Source organism: Mesoplodon mirus (genome assembly GCF_964341445.2).
Source record: "Mesoplodon mirus genome assembly, chromosome: 18".
In the NCBI taxonomy this organism is placed as follows: Eukaryota; Metazoa; Chordata; class Mammalia; order Artiodactyla; family Ziphiidae; genus Mesoplodon; species Mesoplodon mirus.
In genome coordinates, this window is record NC_138994.1 from 42,142,098 (window position 1) to 42,166,905 (window position 24,808).

Consider the following 24,808-nt stretch of genomic DNA (forward strand, 5'->3'; position numbering starts at 1 on the left):
TTGCAGCTTCAGTTTGCCTCCATGAGAGTGCCATGACAGTATTTCTTGTCACCTGACACAACCAAGTGTCGAGAAATAGAAGTAAATGGCTGGACTTCTGTAAACCAGCTAAATCCAGATAGATGTGCTATGGTTTACAATTGGCCCTGAGTGGCTGAATAATAGCAAAGGAAGATGAATTCTTACTGCCACATTTTCTAGAAACCCCAGGTCTTTGTATGGGCCCACCATAGAATCAGGGAAGAGAAAATCGTATGGTTCCCCAAATTAAGAAAATATGGCTCAGAGTCCAGTGAAAGTCTTAGTGTAGAAATAAAATACCCACCTATTCTCCTATTGCATCCTGTAATCACTGAGGAAGAACGGGACTTTCAAAACCCAAACATCAAGAAACATCAGTGCTACTGTAGAATTTATGGTCTTTGAAATATCTTCATCGATGTGAAAACAGATTTGCATTCAGAGCCTCAATTATATGGGTGAAAAACATGGATAGGGAAAGTATAGACCTGTTTGTCACATCATGAAATTGTGGAATGGCAGGTCTTTCGTTTAAAGCTTAAAAAAATGAATTTTGGAAAATTACAAGGCAGTGCAACCTCAAATACAGAGTAATAAAATAATGGATTTTCGTTAAGTCAGGAGGAAATAAAACTGAAAATAGAAATTGCTTCTAATATATGAATCCATTGTGGGACATTTAGGATGTTTAGTTAGTATGTTTCAGGCTATAACCCTAATTATCTAGTTAAATTTCCAACAGTTGGTTGTGTTCTTTTAATAGCTATAGGCTCAACATCTTAATTCTCCTCTAATTTTACTGTCAAAATAAAAAGTAACAATAAAGAGGGATCATACATTCTGTTGTGAGTCCTTTTCATCCCCCAATTCCTAGGTCTGATATTTTAGGTATATTCGAAGGATCACATATGATGAGAAATGGCATCCTTTGTTAGCTCTGCCTGGCTGGTACGTGATGAGGCCAGATTCCTAGCTTGGCGCTAACTGATAATTCCTCAGGGGCATTCAGGTTACTGTCTGGTCTAGACATTGTCCAACTATGGTCCACGTACCCAAAGTCACTTTATAGTCATCATAAAGTGTTTACCATCCTTGGGGGCTTGTTTTCATCACAAGGAGAAGTGATGTGCCTTTCCCCCTCCTACCTCCTAGGTCCCTGCTTCCTTCACTTTTCAAGTAACTTCTCCCCCCTCACCCTGCCTGTGTCCACTGCTCCCTTGTGTCCTTATGGGCTTAACCCTACTGGTCTAAGTTGTACCCTCTCATCAGAAGCACCATACTTGATGGTGTCCACTTCACACTTCAGATTCCTGGGGAAAACCTTGTGGTCCACCTGGGGCAACTGCTCTGAGCTTTAGCTCTACGGAAAGTAGTCTGTTTATCTGATGTAGACACCCAGACAGATGCAGGTTAGATGAGTTTCATTTTCCCAGAGAATATTTACATTAGGAAAACAGGGCCCGAAGGAAGATGGATGAAACAGAGGTGAAAGTTGTGGGCACACTTTTGACTGGAGCTGGAGGGTTCTTGGAAGGACACTTCCCAGGTCCCCAGGGCCCTGTCCTTCATCCCTGACCTGAAGAGCCAGGGTCAGCAGCTTGGCATTCCACTCCTGAAAGGTTGTCTGCCTCTGGTCTGGGCAATGGCATTTTTCTCCCACCTGTTTTCCCACAAAGCCTTATCTAAGCTCAGATTTCTTTATTTCAAGCCTGCAACAGCTGGTCAACTAGGGAACAGTAGGAAGCAAGAAAATTTTGCAGTCATTTCACTGCAGTTTTTCAGAAGGAACAAGAGTTCCTGATGAGTTACTATCAACTGATACCTTTACAGCAAAACATAGTTCTTGTTTCAGACCACTTGATCTTACCCCTTAAACCCCAGATCAGTTGTTCTTTGTCATGAAAAGTCCAAGTAAATATTCTAGAATAATAATAAATTACCTTTATATATAGAATGAGTCAAAGCACTTTTATACCGTATTTAGGCCTGAATAATTTTTTTTTATTTCTTTCTAAATAAAAAAAAAAGTTTAGGCTATTACAGCTCTTCAGCATTTCCAGCAAACTCCACATTTCCTCTCAACTGAATAACTTACAAATATCTTTTCACCCCTTTTTTCCCACCCTTCTTTTTTTTTTTTTTTTTTTTTGTGGTATGCGGGCCTCTCACTGCTGTGGCCTCCCCCGTTGCGGAGCACAGGCTCCGGACGCGCAGGCCCAGCGGCCATGGCTCACGGGCCCAGCCGCTCCGCGGCATATGGGATCCTCCCAGACCGGGGCACGAACCCGCATCCCCTGCATCGGCAGGCGGACTCTCAACCACTGCGCCACCAGGGAGGCCCTCCCACCCTTCTTACTTCCATATCATCTTTCTTCTAGGTGACCTTTTACCCTGCAATACCTTCTTGTATCAAAAAACTGGATAGGGACATGTAAAAGTATGAGATTAGATCACTCCCTAACACCATACACAAAAATAAGCTCAAAATGGATTAAAGACCTAAATGTAAGGCCAGACACTATCAAACTCTTAGAGGAAAACATAGGCAGAACACTCTATGACATAAATCACAGCAAGATCCTTTTTGACCCACCTCCTAGAGAAATGGAAATAAAGATAAAAATAAACACATGGGACCTAATCAAACTTAAAAGCTTTTGCACAGCAAAGGAAACCATAAACAAGACCAAAAGACAACCCTCAGAATGGGAGAAAATATTTGCAAATGAAGCAACTGACAAAGGATTAATCTCCAAAATTTATAAGCAGCTCATGCAGCTCAATAACAAAAAAACAAACAACCCAATCCAAAAATGGGCAGAAGACCTAAATAGACATTTCTCCACAGAAGATATACAGACTGCCAACAAACACATGAAAGGATGCTCAACATCTTTACTCATTAGAGAAATGCAAATCAAAACTACAATGAGATATCATCTCACACCAGTCAGAATGGCCATCATCAAAAAATCTAGAAACAATAAATGCTGGAGAGGGTGTGGAGAAAAGGGAACACTCTTGCACTGCTGGTGGGAATGTGAATTGGTACAGCCACTATGGAGAACGGTATGGAGGTTCCTTAAAAAACTACAAATAGAACTACCATATGACCCAGCAATCCCACTACTGGGCATATACCCTGAGAAAACCATAATTCAAAAAGAGACATGTACCAAAATGTTCATAGCAGCCCTATTTACAATAGCCCGGAGATGGAAACAACCTAAGTGTCCATCATCGGATGAATGGGTAAAGAAGATGTGGCACATATATACAATGGAATATTACTCAGCCATAAAAAGAAATGAAATTGAGTTATTTGTAGTGAGGTGGATGGACCTAGAGTCTGTCATACAGAGTGAAGTAAGTCAGAAAGAGAAAGACAAATACTGTATGCTGACACAAATATATGGAATTTAAGAAAAAAAAATGTCATGAAGAACCTAGGGGTAAAACAGGAATAAAGACACAGACCTACTAGAGAATGGACTTGAGGATATGGGGAGGGGGAAGGGTAAGCTGTGACAAAGTGAAAGAGCAGCATGGACATATATACACTACCAAACGTAAGGTAGATCACTAGTGGGAAGCAGCCGCATAGCACAGGGAGATCAGCTTGGTGCTTTGTGACCGCCTGGAGGGGTGGGATAGGGAGGGTGGGAGGGAGACATAAAAAGGGAGGGAGGGCTTCCCTGGTGGCGCAGTGGTTGCGAGTCCGCCTGCCGATGCAGGGGACGCGGGTTCGTGCCCCGGTCTGGGAAGATCCCACATGCCGCGGAGCGGCTGGGCCCGTGAGCCATGGCCGCTGAGCCTGCGCATCCGGAGCCTGTGCTCCGCAACGGGAGAGGCCACAGCAGTGAGAAGCCCCCGTACCGCAAAAAAAAAAAAAAAAAAAAGGGAGGGAATATGGGAACATATGTATATGTATAACTGATTAAATTTGTTATAAAGCAAAAAATAAAAAATAAATCAGTAAAAATAAATAAATAAATAAATAAATAAATAAAAAATTAAAAAAATAAAAGAAAAAAGATCTTAAGCTGTTATATAGCAAAATAATCATTTTTACATCCTAAGTCCTTCAAATAAATATTTTAAACAAATTTAAGTTTTCCAAAAAATAGGTCAAGTTTTTACCCTACATTTGTTTGGTCCACTAAAAGACCATTTATGAAGCTGACATGAAACTGGACTGCAGCTCAGACCCTAGGAAGAACAACATGCATGTCACTGAGGCTGGATATGCACCTGTGCATATTTCAAACATGGGACATGGCTAACACTGCTGTGCATACTACTTCCATAAGTAGTTTTACCCTGTAAAAACCCTCTAACCTATCGTGAATTGAACTGCAAGGAAAGAACAAAAGAAAACACCTTGCCTGTTGTAGACATTTGCTCAGTAATTTTTAAAAATGCAAAAATTATCATGCTTTTGGGATTTAAAGATTACTGAACATGAGATAAAATTCAATACTGCTTACAAATCCCTGAATATGAAGAGCATATTCAACACTCCTGTGGAGAACACATAAGAGAGTGTATATTACGGCATACATGGTGGCACATTCTACCTGGTCTATTCTTGCCTATTCATTCTAAAGTCTTGGATGGCCTTGGATCTTTAAAAGATAAAGATTTAATAAAAAAAAATGTTATGTTACATTTTTGTGTTCTTACAGCCAACTTTAAAAAGAAGTACAGTGGAAAGGTACATAGGGCTGTCTGTATCACCTCATACTTTTAAAAGCCAATTTGATTTTTATTGTGATGTGATATTCCAATTAACACTATGCTAAAAATAAAATGGACTGCATTACTGTTTTGTCCACAATATTCACGCCTCTTATTGCTAAGATATTGGAAAATAAATCCAGTAAATAATTTGTTTCCAATGACTTAACTGAGAGATGAATCTAACCATTTTTTAAACCATGACAACTGAACTGGGCTGAGGAAAGCTATGTGAAACCCCTGCAAACCCAAAGCCAATCATCTGAAAATCTAGAATACCAACACTTTCCACCCAGGATAGAAAAACGAGCATCCAAAGTAAAGGGAACCACAAGACTGATCGAGCAACCAACCAAACACCACTTCTCTGTTATTTGAGCTAATAGTTACTCGAAGCTTGATGTTTCCGCCTTCATTATTATTGCTGGATCCTAGAGTCACAGCTTCCATGTCAAATGTGACAGTGGACCCAGAAGTAACTGCGGGCAACTGATTAGTCATTTCTTTTCCATTTACAAAAACTGCACCATTTGTACTAATGCAAACTGCTTGATCCCGCTGCAGGGAGTCATGTCCGTTCTGTTTTCCTGCACACACTCCTATACTGTCTCTTCTGTCTGGCTGTCCCACAGTTTCAACTCTGAATGTTAATGTCTGCCCACAGAAGTAAGTGGGAGCGCTGGAGTAGAGAACACCGGACGATTCAGCATCATTCCGAAGTGCTATGTTTCTTCAACGGCTCAGACTGTACCCCTCAAAGCCAGCTGTCCACTCATGAGGCACCAGCGTGGAATGACCTATCTGGGGGACACTCCAAGGACTCCACTCCTGTCGGCCATCTCCTCGGGCGCAGACTCTGAACTGATAATCAACATTGGGGTCTATGTGCAATACTATGAATTCAGTTTCAGAGCCTACATACACGTCCTCAAAATGACTGGAAGTACATTTACGGAACTGGAGCCTGTAATCTTGGGCGATAAAGTCGTCATCCACCTTACACCATCGTACGATGATGCCTCCGGGTTTCTCTATCAATTCTTCTATCTGTACTGGTGGGCGAGATGCTACTGTTCCATGCTTGAAAATATGGTCTTTCACTATGTTAAGAATTGAGTCATCCAACTGAGCAGATAAGCAAGGCACATCAACCAGTAAAGTCACCTCTGGTAAGCTGTCCAACTGGATGTGTGAGGCCTTTCTGGTAAAGCTCCACAGTTTTTCATTCTGTTCTCCTACACCACCCAGAATGGCGATCTCACCTTCTTGGACTAAGTCCGCTGCAGTGTTAACTCCGTGCTCTATCAGCTTCTGGCAGTCATCTAAGTGGTTTAATGGTCTCCTGTTCAATGGTGTCCACCTCTTGCAAAAGGGTCACCAATCGCTCATCCAGGAGCTTCCCAAGGGTTCCTTTCAAATCATTAAAATGCTGTTTGAGGACACCTCTCGTCTGGGATGCACTCTCTTTGATCTGCCTCCGCGCCTCCCGCAGCCCCTGCAGCCTCTGGCCTAGCTCCCGCCGGTAGCTCTGCGCCGCTTCCACGCTCTCGCGGGCCTCCTGCAGCAGCAGCTCGGGCTCCAGCTCCATCGTCCCCTCGTCGCCGGCGGCTGCGGGTGCGGTTCCCGACTGTCCCGGGTGCCGCCGAGCGGCCCCGAGCGGCCACGCGCAGGCGGAAGCACCTGAACTCTCTTTTGTTTAAAAGTGTCCTTAAAAAAATTTTTTTTGGTAAAATACACATAAAATCTACCATCTTAACCATGAAGTGTATAATCCGGTGGCATTAAATACATTCACAATGTTGCCCTGTAACAATCACCACCAACCATCTCCAAAACTTCATCCTCCCAAACAGAAGCTCTGTACCCATTAAACAATAACTCCCCATCCCCTTCCCCCAGCCCAGGTAGTGTCTATCCTATTTTCTGTCTCCGTAAATTTGACTCCCCTATACATCCCTCATGGTAGAATCATATAATACTTGTCCTTTTGTGTCTGGGCTGTTTCACCTATAATGTCTCTAAGGATCATCCACATTGTGATGATCCTTTATTTTTAAGGATAAATAATATTCCATTGCATATATATATATATATATATATAATTTCATTTATTCATCCATCTTTTGATGGACCTTGGGCTGTTTCCACCTTTTGTGAATGATGCTGCTATGAACATGGGTGTACAAATGCCTGCTAAAGTCTCTGCTTTCAATTCTGTTGTGCATATACCTCAGAGTGGATTCCTGAATCATAGGGTAGTTCTGTGCTTAACTCTTTGAGGACCTGCCAGACATTTCCATAGCTGCTGCACCATCTTACATTCCCACCAGCAAAGCATGAAATTTCGAACGTGTCCACATCCTCTCCAACACGTGTTATTTTCTGTTTGATTTTTACTTTATTTGAAATTTTTTTTGATAATAGTGATCCTAATAGATGTGGGGGGAAAAGGACGCTTTTTTTTCTATTCTTATTCCTTAGCTCAAAATCTTTGTTTCTGGCCCTTTCCTTCTTCTTGTCATTCTTCTTGGGGCTTTTAATTTTTTTTATTTTTTAAATACATAGACTTGTTTCTCATTTTCCTTGCCCTTTCCTGACCGTTTCCCCCCTCTCCGTCCCTCAGATGAAATCAGCTTCCCCCTTTTCTTTCCACAACAAGAACCAACTCATCCTCTGTTTTCTTCCACGGCTTCCTCTGCCTTCTTCCCAACATTCCACATCCCAGAGACCCTCCTGATCATCTATCCTGAAAGCACATGGCGGCTTCATCTGGATGGATCCTGATTCCCCCAGCTTGTCTGGCTTTTCCATTTTGGTCTCTGGAAGGCCACCAACCTGTACCTCCTTCTCATCACAGTAGCATGTGGCCAGGGCACACACTCAGCCACACGCACACAGCCTTCCCCGAAGCCACGTTCAAATTCACCTTGATTTGAAGTGTTGCAAGGCTCTTGGTTTATTCCCCAGCTCCCCTTCCTCATTCTCATCATTTGCTCCTGGCTGGCAGCTGTAACTTACAGGAAAGGCTGATGGAGCATTGCAAGAGACAAGGACAACCCAGTACAATGGAGACCATCCTCTCAGCTCCAATTGAAAGGAATGATGACGATGTATTTTAATTTTAACTGGTAGTCCCAGATCACCTCACATCCTTCTTAAGCCCGTCTGAGCTTATTTTCTCACTAAGTCTTTAATCCTGAGGGTCTGTGTAAATTATTAGTTAAGAGCATGGATATTTGATTTGAATTCTAGATTTATTACTTTCTAAATGTATTAATTTATGAAGACCCTGGGAAACATACTTAAGCTCTCTGCGCCCCAGTTTTCTAACCTGTAAAGAAAGGACGATAATAATAGCACTTAAAACACTGGCTTGACATGAGGATTGAATTGTTATGTGAAGCACTGATATCAATGCCTGGCGCACAGCAAACAGGATGTAAGTTTCAGCCTTTCTGTTTGCTACTGTTTAGGAGTATTACAGACCCCCTCTCTTGCTTTTAGGAAATGACTGTTTGCATGAACACGTTTACATACAGGTGCATCCCTATCTTCCTATGCATTTCCAGGTCTCTTTGGACAGAGATTATGCAATTTGGGATAATTGCACTCCATTTTAAGGTTATTTTACCCTGAAGTCAGAAGACTGCTCAAACACACTGGAAGTTTCCAAATCCCAGAGATGAAAGGAGCGGGCAGTAGCGTAAACCCACTGATGGAGTCTGTGTTTGTGACCCCTCAGTCACCTCCCCCGCCTCTATTTTGCAGAAACAAGTCATGGGCAGGAGGGAGACCACTTAGGCTTGCCCACTGTAAGTCATCCTACAGAGAGCAAACCCGTGGGGTTACCTGGTGGAGTGACCTGTGGGTCTCCCCAGGGCAGGGCTGGAGCAGCCCCATAGCCTCATGGCCCACTCTCTTGTGACTTTACAGAAATCCTTAGGGCTCCTAGAGTCTCACTTTGCTCCTCAGGAAGGAGAACAGATGGCTTTGAAGGTTCCCACCAGCTCTAAACAAGGATACATGCACGTTTTGTCAAACTTGAAAACATGATCGCTTGGCTAAGCCTGATGATGACACATTTTAATTGTGGCCACTTTAAAGTTTGCCCAAGACTTTTGACACCAAAGGCTAACTTTTTTTTTTGGAGTCAGAGCCCCTGAAGGTGGATATTTTCATGTTCATCACCGAGTATCCCTCATAGCCCCTAAGTTCAATGGTTCTTCTTCAGTAATACCTTTGCAACTACATGGCAGAGTATTTTCTTTATTTTAAGAATTATTATCACCAGCCCAGTGACCCAGCAGATTTCGTACTAGTCTATGCCACACCCCACTTCTGCAATCATCTGGTATGGAGACAACGTAAATTCACATTTTCTGCTTTTATTAGAAGAGGAAGAAAGATGATGGTTCGGAAGTTTAAAATATATTGATTTTTCAAGTGATAACTTTAGGGAAAAAAGCCTAATGAGAGATGACTCACATACTGGCAAGGGTGTTGTTCAACCTCTTCGACTATAAACTAGGTTAATAAAACTGGGATGCTGTGTTTATCAGACTGTTTGAGGTCATGGAATTAATTCACGATTACAGTTGCAAAACCTCAATATGACAAAAATGCTCCTTAGCAGCACTTCTATAAAATGAAGATATTTACCATGAAATAGGACTTACATGCTATGAAATAAAACTTTACAAGTCTCCCACCCTTATAGACTAGGACTATTAGCATTTTATATATCTATCAAATTGGTTAAACAGTTTTAGCTTCCCTGACTTTCTGAAATTAAAAGTTGGAATTTTTCAAGGGTACATCTGGGTTTCCTATGGATTTCTGCAAACATATTAAGGTTCATAAAAAACAAGCAAATTCATAGTTTCCCTTCATGGTTTGGTTCCGTTAAGCCAATTGTACATGTTTGTTTAGTTTCTTCCCCCTGGAAAGCAAAGGCAACTGAAAGGAGACCATTGGTGGTCGTGGATGTTGATTTGATGCAATTTATTTTCTCATGTTTGTTGAAGTAGAAATAAGATTTACATATATGCTGTATTAAGGGGGTACTCTATTTGAAGTTCCAAGTTGTTTGGTCATATTTGATGACAATTAACTTAAAAAAATAAGCCTTTCAAAGCTCCTTTAAAGTATTTTTCTCTGACAACTATCAAAAAGGTAGCTTTTATGTGCTTTAAGTCTTTGAATTTCTTTTTTAGTACTGCAAATTTTACCTCATCTGAGACAACTGATCTCTGAGGATATATAATTTCTTCTTCTGCTTTCAGTCCATAGTTCTTTTTTTTTTTTTACATCTTTATTGGAGTATAATTGCTCTACAGTGGTGTTAGTTTCTGCTTTATAACAAAGTGAATCAGTTATACATATACATATGTTCCCATATCTCTTCCCTCTTGTGTCTCCCTCCCTCCCACCCTCCCTATCCTACCCCTCTAGGTGGTCACAAAGCACCCAGCTGATCTCCCTGTGCTATGCGGCTGCTTCCCACTAACTATCTATTTTACCTTTGGTAGTATATATATGCCCATGCCACTCTCTCGCTTTGTCACAGCTTACCCTTCCCCCTCTCCATATCCTCAAGTCCATTCTCTAGTAGGTCTGTGTCTTTATTCCTGTCTTACCCCTAGGTTCTTCATGACATTTTTTTTTCGCGAATTTTGTCAAGCATTTAGAGAAGAGCTAACTACTACCCTTCTCAAACTCTTCCAAAATATAGCAGAGGGAGGAACACTCCCAAACTCATTCTACGAGGCCACCATCACCCTGATACCAAAACCAGACAAGGATGTCACAAAGAAAGAAAACTACAGGCCAATATCACTGATGAACACAGATGCAAAAATCCTCAACAAAATACTAGCAAACAGAATCCAACAGCACATTAAAAGGATCATACATCATGATCAGGTGGGGTTTATCCCAGGAATGCAAGCATTCTTCAATATACACAAATCAATCAACGTGATACACCATATTAACAACTTGAAGGAGAAAAACCATATGATCATCTCAATAGATGCAGAGAAAGCTTTCGACAAAATTCAACACCCATTTGTGATAAAAACCCTGCAGTCCATCATTCTTGATCAGTTCTTACAAAAGCTGCTAAGGTCTTTTATTCAAAATGGTTCTCTGAGAATTTTCTTAATTCTTTAACTTTTCTACTCTAGTAATTTAAACTAGACACTGTTTAATGTATTAATTACATTTAATGTATTAAGACTCGCCGTGACAAAATTACAAAAAGGAAAGTTAGAGGCAATAGTAACAAATAAAATTTAAGCTTAAGGGAATTCCCTGGCGGTTCCCTGCTTCCACTACAGGGGGTGCGGGTTCGATCCCTGGTCAGGGAAACTAAGATCCCGCATGCCCTGGGGTGAGGCCAAAAATAAAAAAATTTTAAGTTTAAAATTGGAAAATCCCATTTTAAATGTATTTATTAAATTGTACCACTGCACCAGGTTTTCTATCTCTTTCTATGTAACATAAAATATGTACGTTTTCTGTGATAAAGGTTTAAAGAGTTTAAAACATCTGTCTTCACGTATTTTGTTGGACACTTTCTGTTCCGTGTTATTTCTGTTTTAAAAAAAAATTTTGTTTGTGTTTTATATTGTATGTAATAAATGGCACCCATTTCATATGATACAGGGTCTGTTGCTGTCATTCACTGATGCTTCTTTTTTTTTTTTAAAGAAGATGTTGTTGGTAGGAGTTTATTAATTTATTTATTTATTTTCGCTGTGCTGGGTCTTCGTCTCTGTGCGAGGGCTTTCTCTAGTTGTGGCAAGTGGAGGCCACTCTTCATCGCGGTGCGCAGGCCTCTCACTATTGCGGCCTCTCTCGTTGCAGGAGCACAGGCTCCAGACGCGCAGGCTCAGCAGTTGTGGCTCACGGGCCTAGTTGCTCCGCGGCATGTGGGATCCTCCCAGACCAGGGCTCGAACCCGTGTCCCCTGCATTAGCAGGCAGACTCCCAACCACTGCGCCACCAGGGAAGCCCACTGGTGCTTCTTTATAGGACATTCCTTATTATTTTACACGGAGATTCAAGTAAAGTAATTCTGATTGGGGGCCAGTAGCTGGTGAAACTCTTCTCTGAATCTCCAGCCTCACCACCGCGGACCATCCCTCAGGCTATAATGGTATTTGACCCAAACCTCCTAGGATGGATGGGATTGTTGCTGGTGGTGTGAAGGCATGAGAAAACACGGTGCCACCACAGAGAAGCGTCTCAGGACACATAAGTTAATGAACTGATTTACTGTTTCAGGTCCCTATGGATGGGTCAACGGAGATAGGATGGCACCACTGTGGCACAAGATGGTCTTAGCCCGCCTCCCCCGCCTCACCCACTCCCGCCTGTACCCACAGAAGATGCCATTCTTTCATCTTAGCGCTCTGATGTACTGAACCCCGGTTCCCCTGAGAATCCTCCCCAGCCACATGCTTTGGGAACCTCCAAGTGACTGAAGCCCCTGCATGTGATAACCCTATTTGCCATCCCTGATCTAGAATTCAGGGAATGAACTCTAGGAATAAAATGGAAAAGTGAGGCTTGGAAGGGAAGATGGATGAGATCCCCAGGGTCTCAGATGATAACTTACTCTTTTATAGTATGTTCAACTTAATCACATTTCAGCTTCCCAGACCTACAGCTGAAATACAGGTGCCCAGAAGATATCTGGGTTCCCAGAGATCGCAGAGTCAGATGACAGTGTTTTCAATTTGCTTCACTTTCCTTTGTTAATAGGGGTATTAATGACATCAGATCTGTAGAATTGTTTTAAAGGTTCAATAAAGTTGCGTGCCTCAGGTTCTGAGAGCAGGGCTTGGCCAGTGACAGGTACTCGGTAAATGTGAGCTGCCGCTGCTGTTAACATCACTCAAGACCAAGCACTCCCCTCCTGGTGAGGTCTGGGAGGCGCCTCTTGTGTGGGCTGGGAGGGACTCCAGCCCTGCTCTAGGGACAAGCCATGTGAAGGAAGTGGCAAACCTGCTTCCCTCTAAGTTTACCACGTCACGTCAGAGTGGATACATCCGCAGGGTCTACAGCACTGTGTGAACCGTAATAAACTTCCCCAAGGCAACCCGATCCCGGCCCCTCACTGTGCTTCCCGTTAACTTTTACTTCACCTCCGAAAGACCTTCACAGGAAATGTGGTTTTAAAGTGTTGGAGGAATTTGTCAGCAGGGAGCTCTTTAGTTACAGAACTCAGGTGAAGTAACCAGGGCAGGAAGTACATCTGTTCCACAGCACCGGGCTGCCCCGGTGGGTGCGCACCTCTCCAACTCAGGGGAACTCTGCACACCCGCATCCCGTATAACCGCCATCTGTCCCAATAAATTCCGCACCTACTGCTAGTTAAAACCAGCGGTATCCCGGGATGGAATGCTTGATTCATTAGCCACTGATGAGGCTAGGAATCCAAAGACCTGTCTTCTCTTTCCTGCTTCATTACATTCAAGAGCAATTAAGAAAAGCTATGTTGTCATCACACGCTTGGCAGTAAACACCGTGACAGTGAGTGAAGCTGTAGCCTTGAAGCAAAAAAGGGTCAGACGTACCATCACATTTTCAGGATGAAGCTAATGAAGGTCAGCGTCACAGGCTTTTTTGCCTATCTGTGTCTCTCTTTTACTGTCTAAAAATAAAGAAGAATGGATGGACACACTGACCTCCTTTCAACAGAGCCATGGAAGTCGGACCCAGCTGGCCCTCAGGGACCTTCTTCTTGTACAATGGATCATGCTTTATAGCTGAGATTCTTAAAGGAAAGTTGCTCTTCAACCTGACGTATGGCTCAGGGGCCAGGAGTCTGCCAACAGGCATGAGAGCCCTCCCAGATTTATGAAGTGTTCTGAGATTTCAACTTCCATTCCAGACCTGGTGGGTACGTAAATTCCTTCTCCCTGTGCCTTTGGGTGATGCATTGTAGCATTCTGAAGGGCTGTAATAGGGAAGGTGGGATGACATTAAAGAATTCGGCAAATCACAGGGTCTTTTTTTGCCTGTGCTCCAAGCAAAAAACATTTGAAAAGGAATGAAAAAAGAAATACCTCAATGAAATCAGTGATTCCAATGATTGCCACTGAAAAACGTTCTGCCTCAATCCTAATTATATCCACAACCCACACGACCTTTTTCATGAAAAATAGAAGATACATTAAATTTTAAAGCTTTCTAACAACTTAGGGTTTGAAAGACAGCCATGCAATTTGATCCTTTCCCAACCCCCTGGACCCAAATCCAGGAATTCAATATGATTGGCCAGAGGCATAAACAAATGCACAGCACTGTCAATTAAATGTTAAATGCCATGCAGAAAATCTCAGTTAATTTTCAATTTCATTTAATCGTGGAATTCAACAAGATCTTTGGAGTTAACCATGGTAGCTTCCTGAAGACCTAGACAAAGCCCCCAAGTGGTCACCCTCGTCCTTCTCTCTAGTGGTCACATCCTGATTTCCTTGACCTTCTAAGGGAACAGAGGAGAAGACCCCTTCGACCCCTTTATTCTATTAACTATTGGACGTAAAGAGAAATCCTAGATGGACTGACTCTCCATGAGAAAACAAGGGTTCTTGACTTTCTTCTTGTGACTTCAAACTCTATCCATTGGCACATTAATGACATTTTATTTTCCTTGTAAGCAGTGGAAAGAAGAGAGCCTAGCACTTCGAGACGTTGTTGGATGCCAGTGACAATTCCATACTTGATTCAGTCCTGGCTTTGACTTCCGGATGTCAATTCAGACCTGGCTTTGTGGACTCTGTAATTTGCCTAATGCCACTGGAATGACTTTCAAACTCATCTCACCTTCCCCACCTTCTCCGTTTCCTAGCACACTATGCCCCCAGCCACGATCTCTTCAGCCCACCGGCTACTGAAGCTGCCTGTTCTGCTCTTGTTCCTGTGACTTAACCTGGGAACCCAGTAGAGAGAGCATGAGGCATTCATGTTCAAGAACTGGGGCTTCAGATGTGGGGGGAAGGAATGAATACCACTGTGTTGTGTAGCATAACTGGGCTCAGCTCAAGGGCTGGAATGAGACACTCTTCCCGATGTGGCTGCAAACCACCTGTGATGTGAGGGCAGACGGGTTTAATCCAACTCATAGAGCCAGAGTGTAGAACAAAGAAAGCCCTAACTCTGGCAAGTGGAAGGGTGAAAGTGTGCAGGGATTTAATGCATGCCAAACTCACTGTGATGGGGGAATGACGAGGGTCAGGTGAGAGAAAGCAAAGAACCAAAGGAGATAAGACCCCATGAAAAAAGCGTCACCCAAAGGGGCTTGGGAAGAGATGAGGGCATCAAGATTGTGAGACATGAGCTGATTTGGTCAGTTAGGCTCTAGTCCTGAACTCCTGGTTTATTTCAGAAGGATGTTCTCCCCAGCCGGACATCGTTCAAACAATCCCCGAAGTTGCTGGTGGATGGAATGACTAATCCACAATCCATGGGCGGGACTGAGCACATCCTGCCCAAATGAGTAAATCAGGAAGTTGCATTTTTTCTCCATCTGTCTACACAACTGTAAATTCTTCAGAAATTCTATCCGTGGGGCAGGGGTGGGAGCGAGAAGAGGACCCCTAAGCTCATTGTTACTGCTCCCTTCCCATTTTGTATCCACACACACGCACATCTGCCTCCCGCCCTCTTGTAAATTAACTATGCACATCTATGGATTTGGTTTTTAAAAAAATATTTAGGAGATTATGTGAAGAATAGGGATTAGTTACTGATTCCTTCAAAATACTAACTTTGGACCAAGGGGAAATTCAGGAAGAAGATACTCCTATTCTCATTCTCCCTATTACTGGAGAACAATGTTCTTTTTGTTTGTTTGTTTGTTTTTTTGCTGTACGCGGGCCTTTCACTGCCGTGGCCTCTCCCGTTGTGGAGCACAGGCTCCGGACGCGCAGGCTCAGTGGCCATGGCTCACGGGCCCAGCCGCTCCGCGGCATGTGGGATCTTCCCGGTCCGGGGCATGAACCTATGTCCCCTGCATCGGCAGGCGGACTCTCAACCACTGCGCCACCAGGGAAGCCCCGGAGAACAATGTTTTTTAAAAAACCAAAACAAAACAAAACATTTTTCCCATTTTATCAATATGTAACTGACATATAACTCTATTAGTTTAAGGTATGTAACACAATGATTTGATAAATGTATATAATGCGAAATGATTGCCACAATAAGTCTAGTTAACATCCATCACCTCGAATTGTTACACATTTTTTTCTTGTGATGAGAACTTTTAAGATCTACTCTTAGCAACTTTCATATATACGATACAGTATTGTTAGCCAGAGTCGCCATGCCATACATTACATCCCCAGGACTTATTTATCTTGAAACTGGGAGAACAGCAGGTATTTTTGAAGAAAGCTGGACTGAGATGGTAGATCTATAGGAGAGAGAGCAAATTCTGAATGAGGAAGAAGGAAAGTGTAGATCAAGTGAACTCCTCTCATGAGTTGTATATGTGCACTGGTTTAAAAAAGGGGTGGGAGAGGGTAGATAATCTTAGAATAAAATCAGTCTCAGAATAGAACATGTGTTGGACTGGTGAGCAGCAGTGGAGTCTGGGGCCCAGATCTCACTCTCCTAACTCGACACCAGCACAAAATGAAGCATTCTTTAAAGTTTTGTTGCAAAACCTGTTATCGATGTTGGTGGTGACCTAAAAGTGTTTAAAAAACAAAAAGATCTGGCTGCTTTAAAAGGAAATGTGTTCTCCCAGGAAAGAGGTAAAGACGGGGAGTTCTTTATGCTCCCGTTACAGGACACCTGGCGGGCGGCTGCGCTCCCCTCCCATCTCCCCCGGACCCCTGGGGGCTCGGCCTGGCGTGGGGAGGGAAGGTAGGGCGAGCAGGGAGGTCTGGAGCAATTCAGGAGACCTCGCGCGAGCATAGAGGCTCCAGAAAGCCCTCCAGGGGTGACTTTGATAGAAAACATCTAAAAACCCTTATTGTCCACAGCCTAAAAGGGGCTTCATTAAGACAATTTCTCTTCTAAGCAGCAGGGAAGGCACCACTACAGCTCGATTCCAGAGGCACAAACATGTCCCGCTCCGTTATGGATGTTCAAGGGGTGAGCAAACTTCCATCTGATAGCGATGAAGGTCAACAGTCAAAAGAAGTTGATAGGAATCCTGGGCTAATATTTACTGCTTGCTTATCAAGGGTTAGGTATTATTCTAAGTCCATGTGCGGGTTCACTTAGTGTTGTCAGTAACCTCCACGTTCGTTTATGGAAGAGGAAACCGAGGCCTGGGGTAGCTAAGGGCTAGTTGAAGCTTTCGAAGGAGGCAAGCAATGGAGGGCATGACACACTAGACAGTCTGGCTCCAGAGCCTCTGACCCCACTGCTCCGACACCTCTGCCTTCTGACAGGTCCATCATCGCAGAGGGCTTTGTACTTGAGCGTTTCAAAGTGACATGAGTCATTGTTGGGAAAGCATTTCTAAGCCATTCCTATAGACGCGGTGTTGGATGGTTTTACGTCACTTTTGGCAGCCACCCCGTGATGAATCTATTCCATTTCTTTCATAAGAAAAATTTTCATGAGGAAAAACAGAAAGAAAAATTTAATGAGTGAATCCTACTATCTCCTCCTTCTTTAGGGATTCATCCGGCTTCACATGGTCGTAGGGACCATCTTTCCCCATGGCAGATACCCAGGCCCTGGCAGGCTGTCCGGGCAGAGCTAATTTACCTCCAGAGCTACCGTTATACGGTTCCCGTATCCTTTTCATCAATGCCAGATGTCACATTCGTTGTCACCTTTTAATGAGTATGGCATCCTGATCAGGAGAAGTTTCAATGTCAGATTGTTTCTGTATGGATCAGCGAAAAGGATCCCGTTTCCCTTATGTTCCTGGCTTCACCCTATCACCACAGTCGTCTTCCAGAAACTCCCTCCTGGTCAAAATATTTCATTAATTCACTATTTGTCTTGCCATAGTCTGTCTGGATTTTATTTTCTGTGATTCCTTCCTTCATTTCCTGCTCCCCAGTTTACAGTCCATGCCTGCCTGACTCTGATACACTGGCTCATGCTTTCTGGAATGTTCTCCTGTTGTCCTTCCCTCCTAATTTCTCCACAGGTCTTCATAGTGTGACCCTTTCAAGGCCCAGTTGCAGCACTGTGTCTTTAATAATCCCTTCTCCAACCACTCTACGACCTAAGCTACCCCACCCTTCTCCAAGCCCTTCGTGACACCTGACAACTTCTTTGTTTTTCTTTGTATACTAGCTATTTATATACAAAACTTATATTCCTAGATGGCAGTTTCCTTAGGCGCAGGACTGGTTTCACTCCGGGATAGAAATCGAGGCAGACCCGAGCACTGTGATGAGGACACAAGGGAAGGCGAGCCAGGGTCCAGCTGTTATGGCACCAGACAGGCCCCTCATTTCACTGGAAGAACAGCTTCTCCCCCTCCACAGAGAAAGACTGAGGGCGAAGGACTCACTGTGTCTGTGTTTACATTTATGTTTTTCCCGATCGGACCATTTTGCCACCACGCTGTACAAGTGCCCCTACAGGAGGTGTTCATCCGAGATCACCCTAGACACCCCACACACAGTTGCTCTGAACCAAGCACTAATCCTTAAATGAATCAGTGGTGGTCAGGGAAGTCCAGTTGGCTTTGTGAAAGTTTACTTTAGCCGCAGCAGCTTATAGAGAAAATTCCTAGCGAGGGTCATTTTTCTTCAAAGGTGTTAGATTCCTTCTCTTGCCCAGCACAATAGAATCTGCTTTCCATCAAGGCTGCATGAACAAGTCCTGGTTCCCAGTTTTGCATTTCTCTATATTGTGGCCAAACATAAGCAGGATGTCGAGGATCAAAACACGAGGGTTTGGCCAGTCCCCACTGCCTGTTCAACATCTTGAATGGCTAATGAATGACTCTTCTGACCTGTTTAGTCTTAGGCTGGAGCTTAAAGTACATTATGTCTGCTAGCTTGGGCTACAGCCAGTCATTCCTGCCCCCTCCATAGCTCGGATCAAGGGCTCTTTTATCGTCTGGGCTGGCTTGAAGAATACAGGTCAATCAGAAGTTCCTGGGCCTGTACCCATCACACAGCTTTGTATAACCAACCAACAGGCCCACGCACCAGTGGTGTGCTGGAACTGACCCCTACTGGCTCACTAGAGCCAACAGCTTGCATCTCTTCCCAGCTGCATGGACACCACATTCAGTGATGTCATGCTGGTACCTTGAACTCAACCATGGTGAGAGTATTTATACTGTGGATATTGGGAAACACTACAAATATGGTCTTTTTCCCTTCCTTCCTTCATTCCTTTCTCTTTCTCTTTCTCTCTCTCTCTTTCTTTCCTTTCTTTTTTTCCTAAGGGAGCTGGTTTACCAAATGCCACTGAAGCAAGCCCATCACTATTCCTAATGACAAATATAAGACAGAATACCTGCCCACAGGGACATTATCCCATTTCTCCCAACACAGAAAACATATCCTGTCTCTTTGAGGCCAAGTCCATATGAGGACGCTGAGGCACACAGCTGACTGCCCCGAGGGAAGGAGCCCTAAATGGAGCCCCAGAATCATCTAGACTGGCATCCTTAGCTCCACCCAGGTTTGGCCTTAAGGTACCAATTTTTTCTGCCCCAAAGAGTCAGATGAACCTAAGCCAGATGGGGGGGTGGGTGAAAGTCAAATGGACTGATTAACTTTTTTGAAAGGATAAATGAAGTCAATAAATGTTTAGAATAGAAAGAGCTGCTTCCACTCCAGCCTCTAGTACATTTCCACATCACGCTGGCCCTAATGGGGAGTGACAGCTGATGAAAGCTGCTATTCATGGTCATCTGAAACAGCTTTTCCTCCCAGATGAAATTCGGTGTGGCGTGAGTCTAAACACGCAGACCGAAGGCTGGGCGAATGTATTCCCCAGGTCCCCAAGGGCTGGCAGAGGCCACTCTGTTTGCGAAGGGGGCTTCCTGACCGGGCATCAGGCAGGCCCAGTGTAAACAATAGGGGTCTTTGTGCCCCCCTATGCTCAGGCCCGAGAGAGTGGTCCTGGCCCTAGACTCTGCCCATCTCAGGCCCTCCTCTTTGTTTATAATCAGCAGCAGGCACTCGGGGTGACTTTAAGTTTGGTGACTAGTATTTTCTACCACCATATGGAACAAAGCCCGGATTTATCCTCACTGCCTTCCAGGTGAACTGTGTCCCTGCAAGGAGCAATGTCGGGGTGGGCAACACGATGCTTCAATTCTGAGATGGTTATTCTGCCTTCTTGCCTGGAAAAACCAAGAGCACATGCACGTCTAGCAAAAGGACTTTTTGTACGGAGTTCAGGGATGCTGGGTTATCCCAGCAAACTGTAGGACTGATCTGTACAAGCCTAAGGCAAGCAAAGACCCCTTGGAACAAGAAGCCATAGCTTCTACTCCATGTCTTGCCATCTGACACTGACACGAAGTTACAAACATATGGTTTCCATCAAAACAGAGCTGGCAATACTCCATCAGCCTCAGGGAGCCAGGACTTAGAAACTAGGGCAGCTAGTAGCTTAGGAGCAAGAAGCTGGGCACTTGGAAGGTATCTGGGCATCTGGGCCAGGAGGTAAGTCCTTCTGGAAGAACCAATACACAAACTCCACGAGGGTGAGCATTGAGCAGAGTGACAAGATCAAGAGTCTAGGGTTGGGAGAAATCTTATTTAGTCCCATGACTTCTGCCTCTATCCTGAGTCACCTATCAAGATGGTTCCCCTTCTTTCTTGCTCTGAGGTTAGACTGCCAGAAAGTTGGCTGCAGGGGCCCAGCAAAGAGAGATGAAGCATATTGTGCATCATGCTGGCAAAATCAGGCCCTCAAGCTAAGTAAACCAAAGCAAAACATCAATGTTTCTCTCTTTGTGTTTCCTGACTCCTGCCCCAACCCCGAGATCCCCGGGGAATGAATACCAATCTCAGGCCACAAACTCGCCTTTTCAAGACATTACCTTATTATCTCTAGCTAATCCTATTTTCTCTTTTAAGATCCTATGCCACTGGGTGGGACAATTTTTTCTATTCCTTTCTATCCCCAGGAACCTAAAACGATGTATAAAAACTCAAGAAACAAGTCATTGAATGTGTGAATTTTGGGATTCTCCCAATTCCTGTAGCATTTTGTACTTCAGTTTCTTGCCAAGTGCCAAGGCAAGTGTGTGTGTGTGTGTGTGTGTGTGTGTGTGTGTGTGTGTGTGTGTGTTTTGGAGGAGTGTCTGTCCCTCCGTTGCTGCTGGTCAGAGCTGGCATTCACTGACTTATCTTTCCTCGGTCCCATCATTTCTCCAGTTACCTGACCATTCAGCCTGTTGCTCCATCCTTCTTGCCCCAGACAAAAGGCCTCTCCATACACACCTGTTTAGCTCCCCGTCAGCCTTTTCTGTGTTTCTCTGGCAGAGGGGAGAGGGGTGCAAGGCAGACATTCAGCCATTCTCTGGTGCCATTCTTGAGACTAAAGACTCTGAGTCCTCGAGACACACCTCACAGCCATTTCTACGCTACAGCTCCAGCATGCTGCTGAGCATCAGAGAACAGGGTTTTTATCTCCCCAGGCTCCACAGGGAAGAGACGCAGATGTTGCGGCCTTACTTCTCCAGCCTACCTGGAATTATTATCCTGCTGACCTGCCTGAGGACCAGGTGGATAGAGAGTGGAGCAGCATCACTCCTAACCAACCTCTAACTTCCTTTCTCCCTTCTAATGATCCTCTCTCCTCCCAGCCTTTGAAATCTGCCCAATACATAGGCAGGATAACTCAGCTGTTTATCTACCTCTCATTTCAGAGAGAGATATGAAAACATCTGCTGGACCATGTATGCTCTTGAAACTCCTAATTTTGAGTTCCTTGTGAATTAAAATTCTTTTTCTTGTAGACCACTGTTCCTGCCAGGAGTTTCCAGAATCAATTTTGATCCAAAGCTGACTCAGTTCTTCTTCCTTTTGGCACAGCTGCTGACATATCCCTGTCCTGATACACCAAAGTGGAATGTTCTATCTGTCCTGGTGAGAGGAAGTCACACAGTACAAGAGGAGAACCTTTGTCTAATATTTCAAAATCTCATCCTGCATTATCTGCTGCTTTTGATCAGATGGATGCAACAAGCTTCCTGAAGTTAACTGTCTGTCCTGAAGCTGCTACTCCTGTGACCCCAAGGGTCCCTCAGGTACATTCAGGGTAAGTGACATATATTAGCTATGTTGTGAGAATAAAGGAGACTGAAAAATTAGGATCCTGCCAAAAAGTTTGGACAAAAGGAAACAGGCTCTTTATTTCCTGTCTCTCTGATGGGAGTGTCTTACAATGGCACATTTTACTGAGGAGCACTGGCAGGGTCTCCTGGCTGTCCGTCATCTTTGTATATTACGGTACTTAAAACCAACAGGGAGGGGGCTTAGATCCAAGAGATATTTTGCATTTTTCCAAGGTGTGTGGATTTCAGGGTCCTGTCCCAGAGGTGGGGAAAGGAAATGCAGAGGTTTATGCCAGATTTCCTTTCTCTTAGAGCTTCAGAGTGGTTCAGCATAAATAACCAAGGTTTCACCCTGTATTTCAAACCCCTTACATGTCATCTATTACTGTTGCTGCCTTGCACTGTCAGGACATCTATCCTGTGCCTTGATGGCCAAGCAAAGGACTTAAGAGTCTCACCAAGGAGTTGCCCGAGTGTGTCAACAAGACTTTTTTGCCCTGATATTCCAGAGCAGATGGGATATGGCTCTCAAGACCCATGTAGGTGTGTGTGTGTGACTGAGTGTGAGTGTATGTGGTGGTTAGACCTCGATGGCAGGAACATCACTCTTTCCAATCCTCCCAGAATCTCCTCAACACTACTTGACATTTTTCACTTCATCAACAGAAAGGCGGAATGCAAGTGATTTATTTGATCTAACAAGAATATGCAATAAATAAATATATATATATATATATACATATATCAGAAAGTATAAAGTAAAATTTCAACCATTTGTATTGTATGAATTCATTTTTCAGAAAATTCCCTTAATGTACAATAGACATTATACACTAGGTAGCACAGATGAGAAAGCTGATGCCAAGGGAACGGAATTACTTATCCAAAATCTTCCACTAGTTAAAGGCAGCAGACTGACTTCCATGGAAATTCTTTTCCCACTTTATGAGTTTAATCAGATTTCTGGTAGCCGGAATAATGGGCGCTAATAAAATAAGGATTTTAATATGGCTTTTACGTGAGAGCCAAGAATGAATTTGAGTGGTGAGAGTTCTAATTTGGGTGCAAAGGTTAAGGCTGTAGAAAATGCCAGAAGGAAGCTTGAAGCCACTGGCTACCAGGAGGTGCCAGAGGGGTTATGTAAAGAGGAGTGTGGGTGGGGAAATAGCAGAGATAAATTTTTGTGGGTTTTTTATTCAACAGTTATTTCAACTATGTTAGTTATACTCCAGGCATTTGTGATGGGAATATAAAGATGAATAAAACATGACCAAGTAAAATTCAGATGTAGCAGCATATGCATGTTTCACCTATCTTTTACAAAGTTCAACTTGATTTTTACTGTTTTCTTTGCTTCACTAGAAGGTTTCATCTGTCTTATTGGGGGATGGGGCTTAAGAAGGAGGATCAAGTCCTGCCCTACAGAGAGCGGGGACTTGGAAAGCAAACCAGTTGTGTGTGTGTGTGTGTTAATGGTTTAGGTAGGATGAGATAGATGGAATATTTATCTATTTCTGATATGCCACCAAAAAAAGAAAAGAAGGCTATTGTATGGGCAGATGCAGATGTGTAGGCAGGAACCCAGAGGACAGGGGAAGAGTGGGTGAAGGTGAGGAAGAAACCTAGGGTGAGGGTGAGGCTTAGGGTGAGGGTGATGTTTAGTTTTAGGGTTAGGGTTAGGGTTAGGTCTCTATGAGCGGACCCTACAATGGAATTTTAAGTAGGAGAGATTTGCTGGGGCAAATGCTGTTTCTCTTTCTATAAAGGGGAGGTGAAGCAAAATTTATTGAGGATAATAGCCTTCAGATCCAAATGCAAGTGTGACATTTATGAAAGGAATTAGGAAGGGAAGGAAGAGCCTCAAACTGCAGTGCAGCCCTGAGAAGGTCCTCGGATGGGGAGTCCTAGAGCAGAGGCTGCTCATTACAGGGGCTCCACATTGGTAAGAAATGGTGTTCTTTGAGCCCCCCTCCCGCCCCTGGCCACTATACTCCTTCCTCGGCCGGAAGCAGCCTGGGAAGAGGATGGCCTTGGCACACATGCCACAGTGGATCCAAGGTGTGGCAGCTGAAGGCCGTCAGTCCCCCGCTCTCCACTTAGCAGGCTCCCCCAAATCACCTGAGCCATGCAGCTCCATGGAGACCACACCTGCTGGTCCTCAAGCCAGTAGACGGGCCCAAGCATAGACTATCCCCTGAAGGGCCTGGGTGAGGAATCCAAGGGCTGCTCTTTCTTGTGGGCGCTTCTCAAGTGCTTCAAAGCTGTGTTGGATCAGAGGCTTTGCTAGGCAGCCACCCAAAACTCACATGAGGGGAACTTCCCACCCTCTGCATCAAGAAAGCCCTTGATGGAAAACTGGACAGGTACATGTAAAAGTATGAGATTAGAACACTCCCTAACACCATACACAAAAATAAGCTCAAAATGGATTAAAGACCTAAATGTAAGGCCAGACACTATCAAACTCTTAGAGGAAAACATAGGCAGAACACTCTATGACATAAATCACAGCAAGATCCTTTTGGACCCACCTCCTAGAGAAATGGAAATAAAAACAAAAATGAACAAATGGGACCTAATGAAACTTCAAAGCTTTTGCACAGCAGAGGAAACCATAAACAAGACCAAAAGACAACCCTCAGAATGGGAGAAAATACTTGCAATGAAGCAACTGACAAAGGATTAATCTCCAAAATTTACAAGCAGCTCATGTAGCTCAATAACAAAAAAACAAACAAGCCAATCCAAAAATGGGTAGAAGACCTAAAAAGACATTTCTCCAAAGAAGATATAGAGACTGCCAACAAACACATGAAA

The 24,808-nt window shown here is 43.8% G+C and overlaps 1 protein-coding gene across 1 annotated transcript; it reads right to left on the bottom strand.

Annotated features, from left to right (window-relative positions):
• Positions 1-4,974: 4,974 nt before the first annotated feature.
• LOC309793834 (cytokine receptor-like factor 3) lies at positions 4,975-6,352 on the bottom strand. Its single transcript, XM_082604614.1, is given in 3 exon segments — positions 4,975-5,490; positions 5,494-6,084; positions 6,086-6,352. Coding segments are annotated over 3 exon segments (1,314 nt in total). The 5' UTR covers positions 6,347-6,352; the 3' UTR covers positions 4,975-5,028.
• Between the last annotated feature and the right edge of the window lie 18,456 nt (positions 6,353-24,808).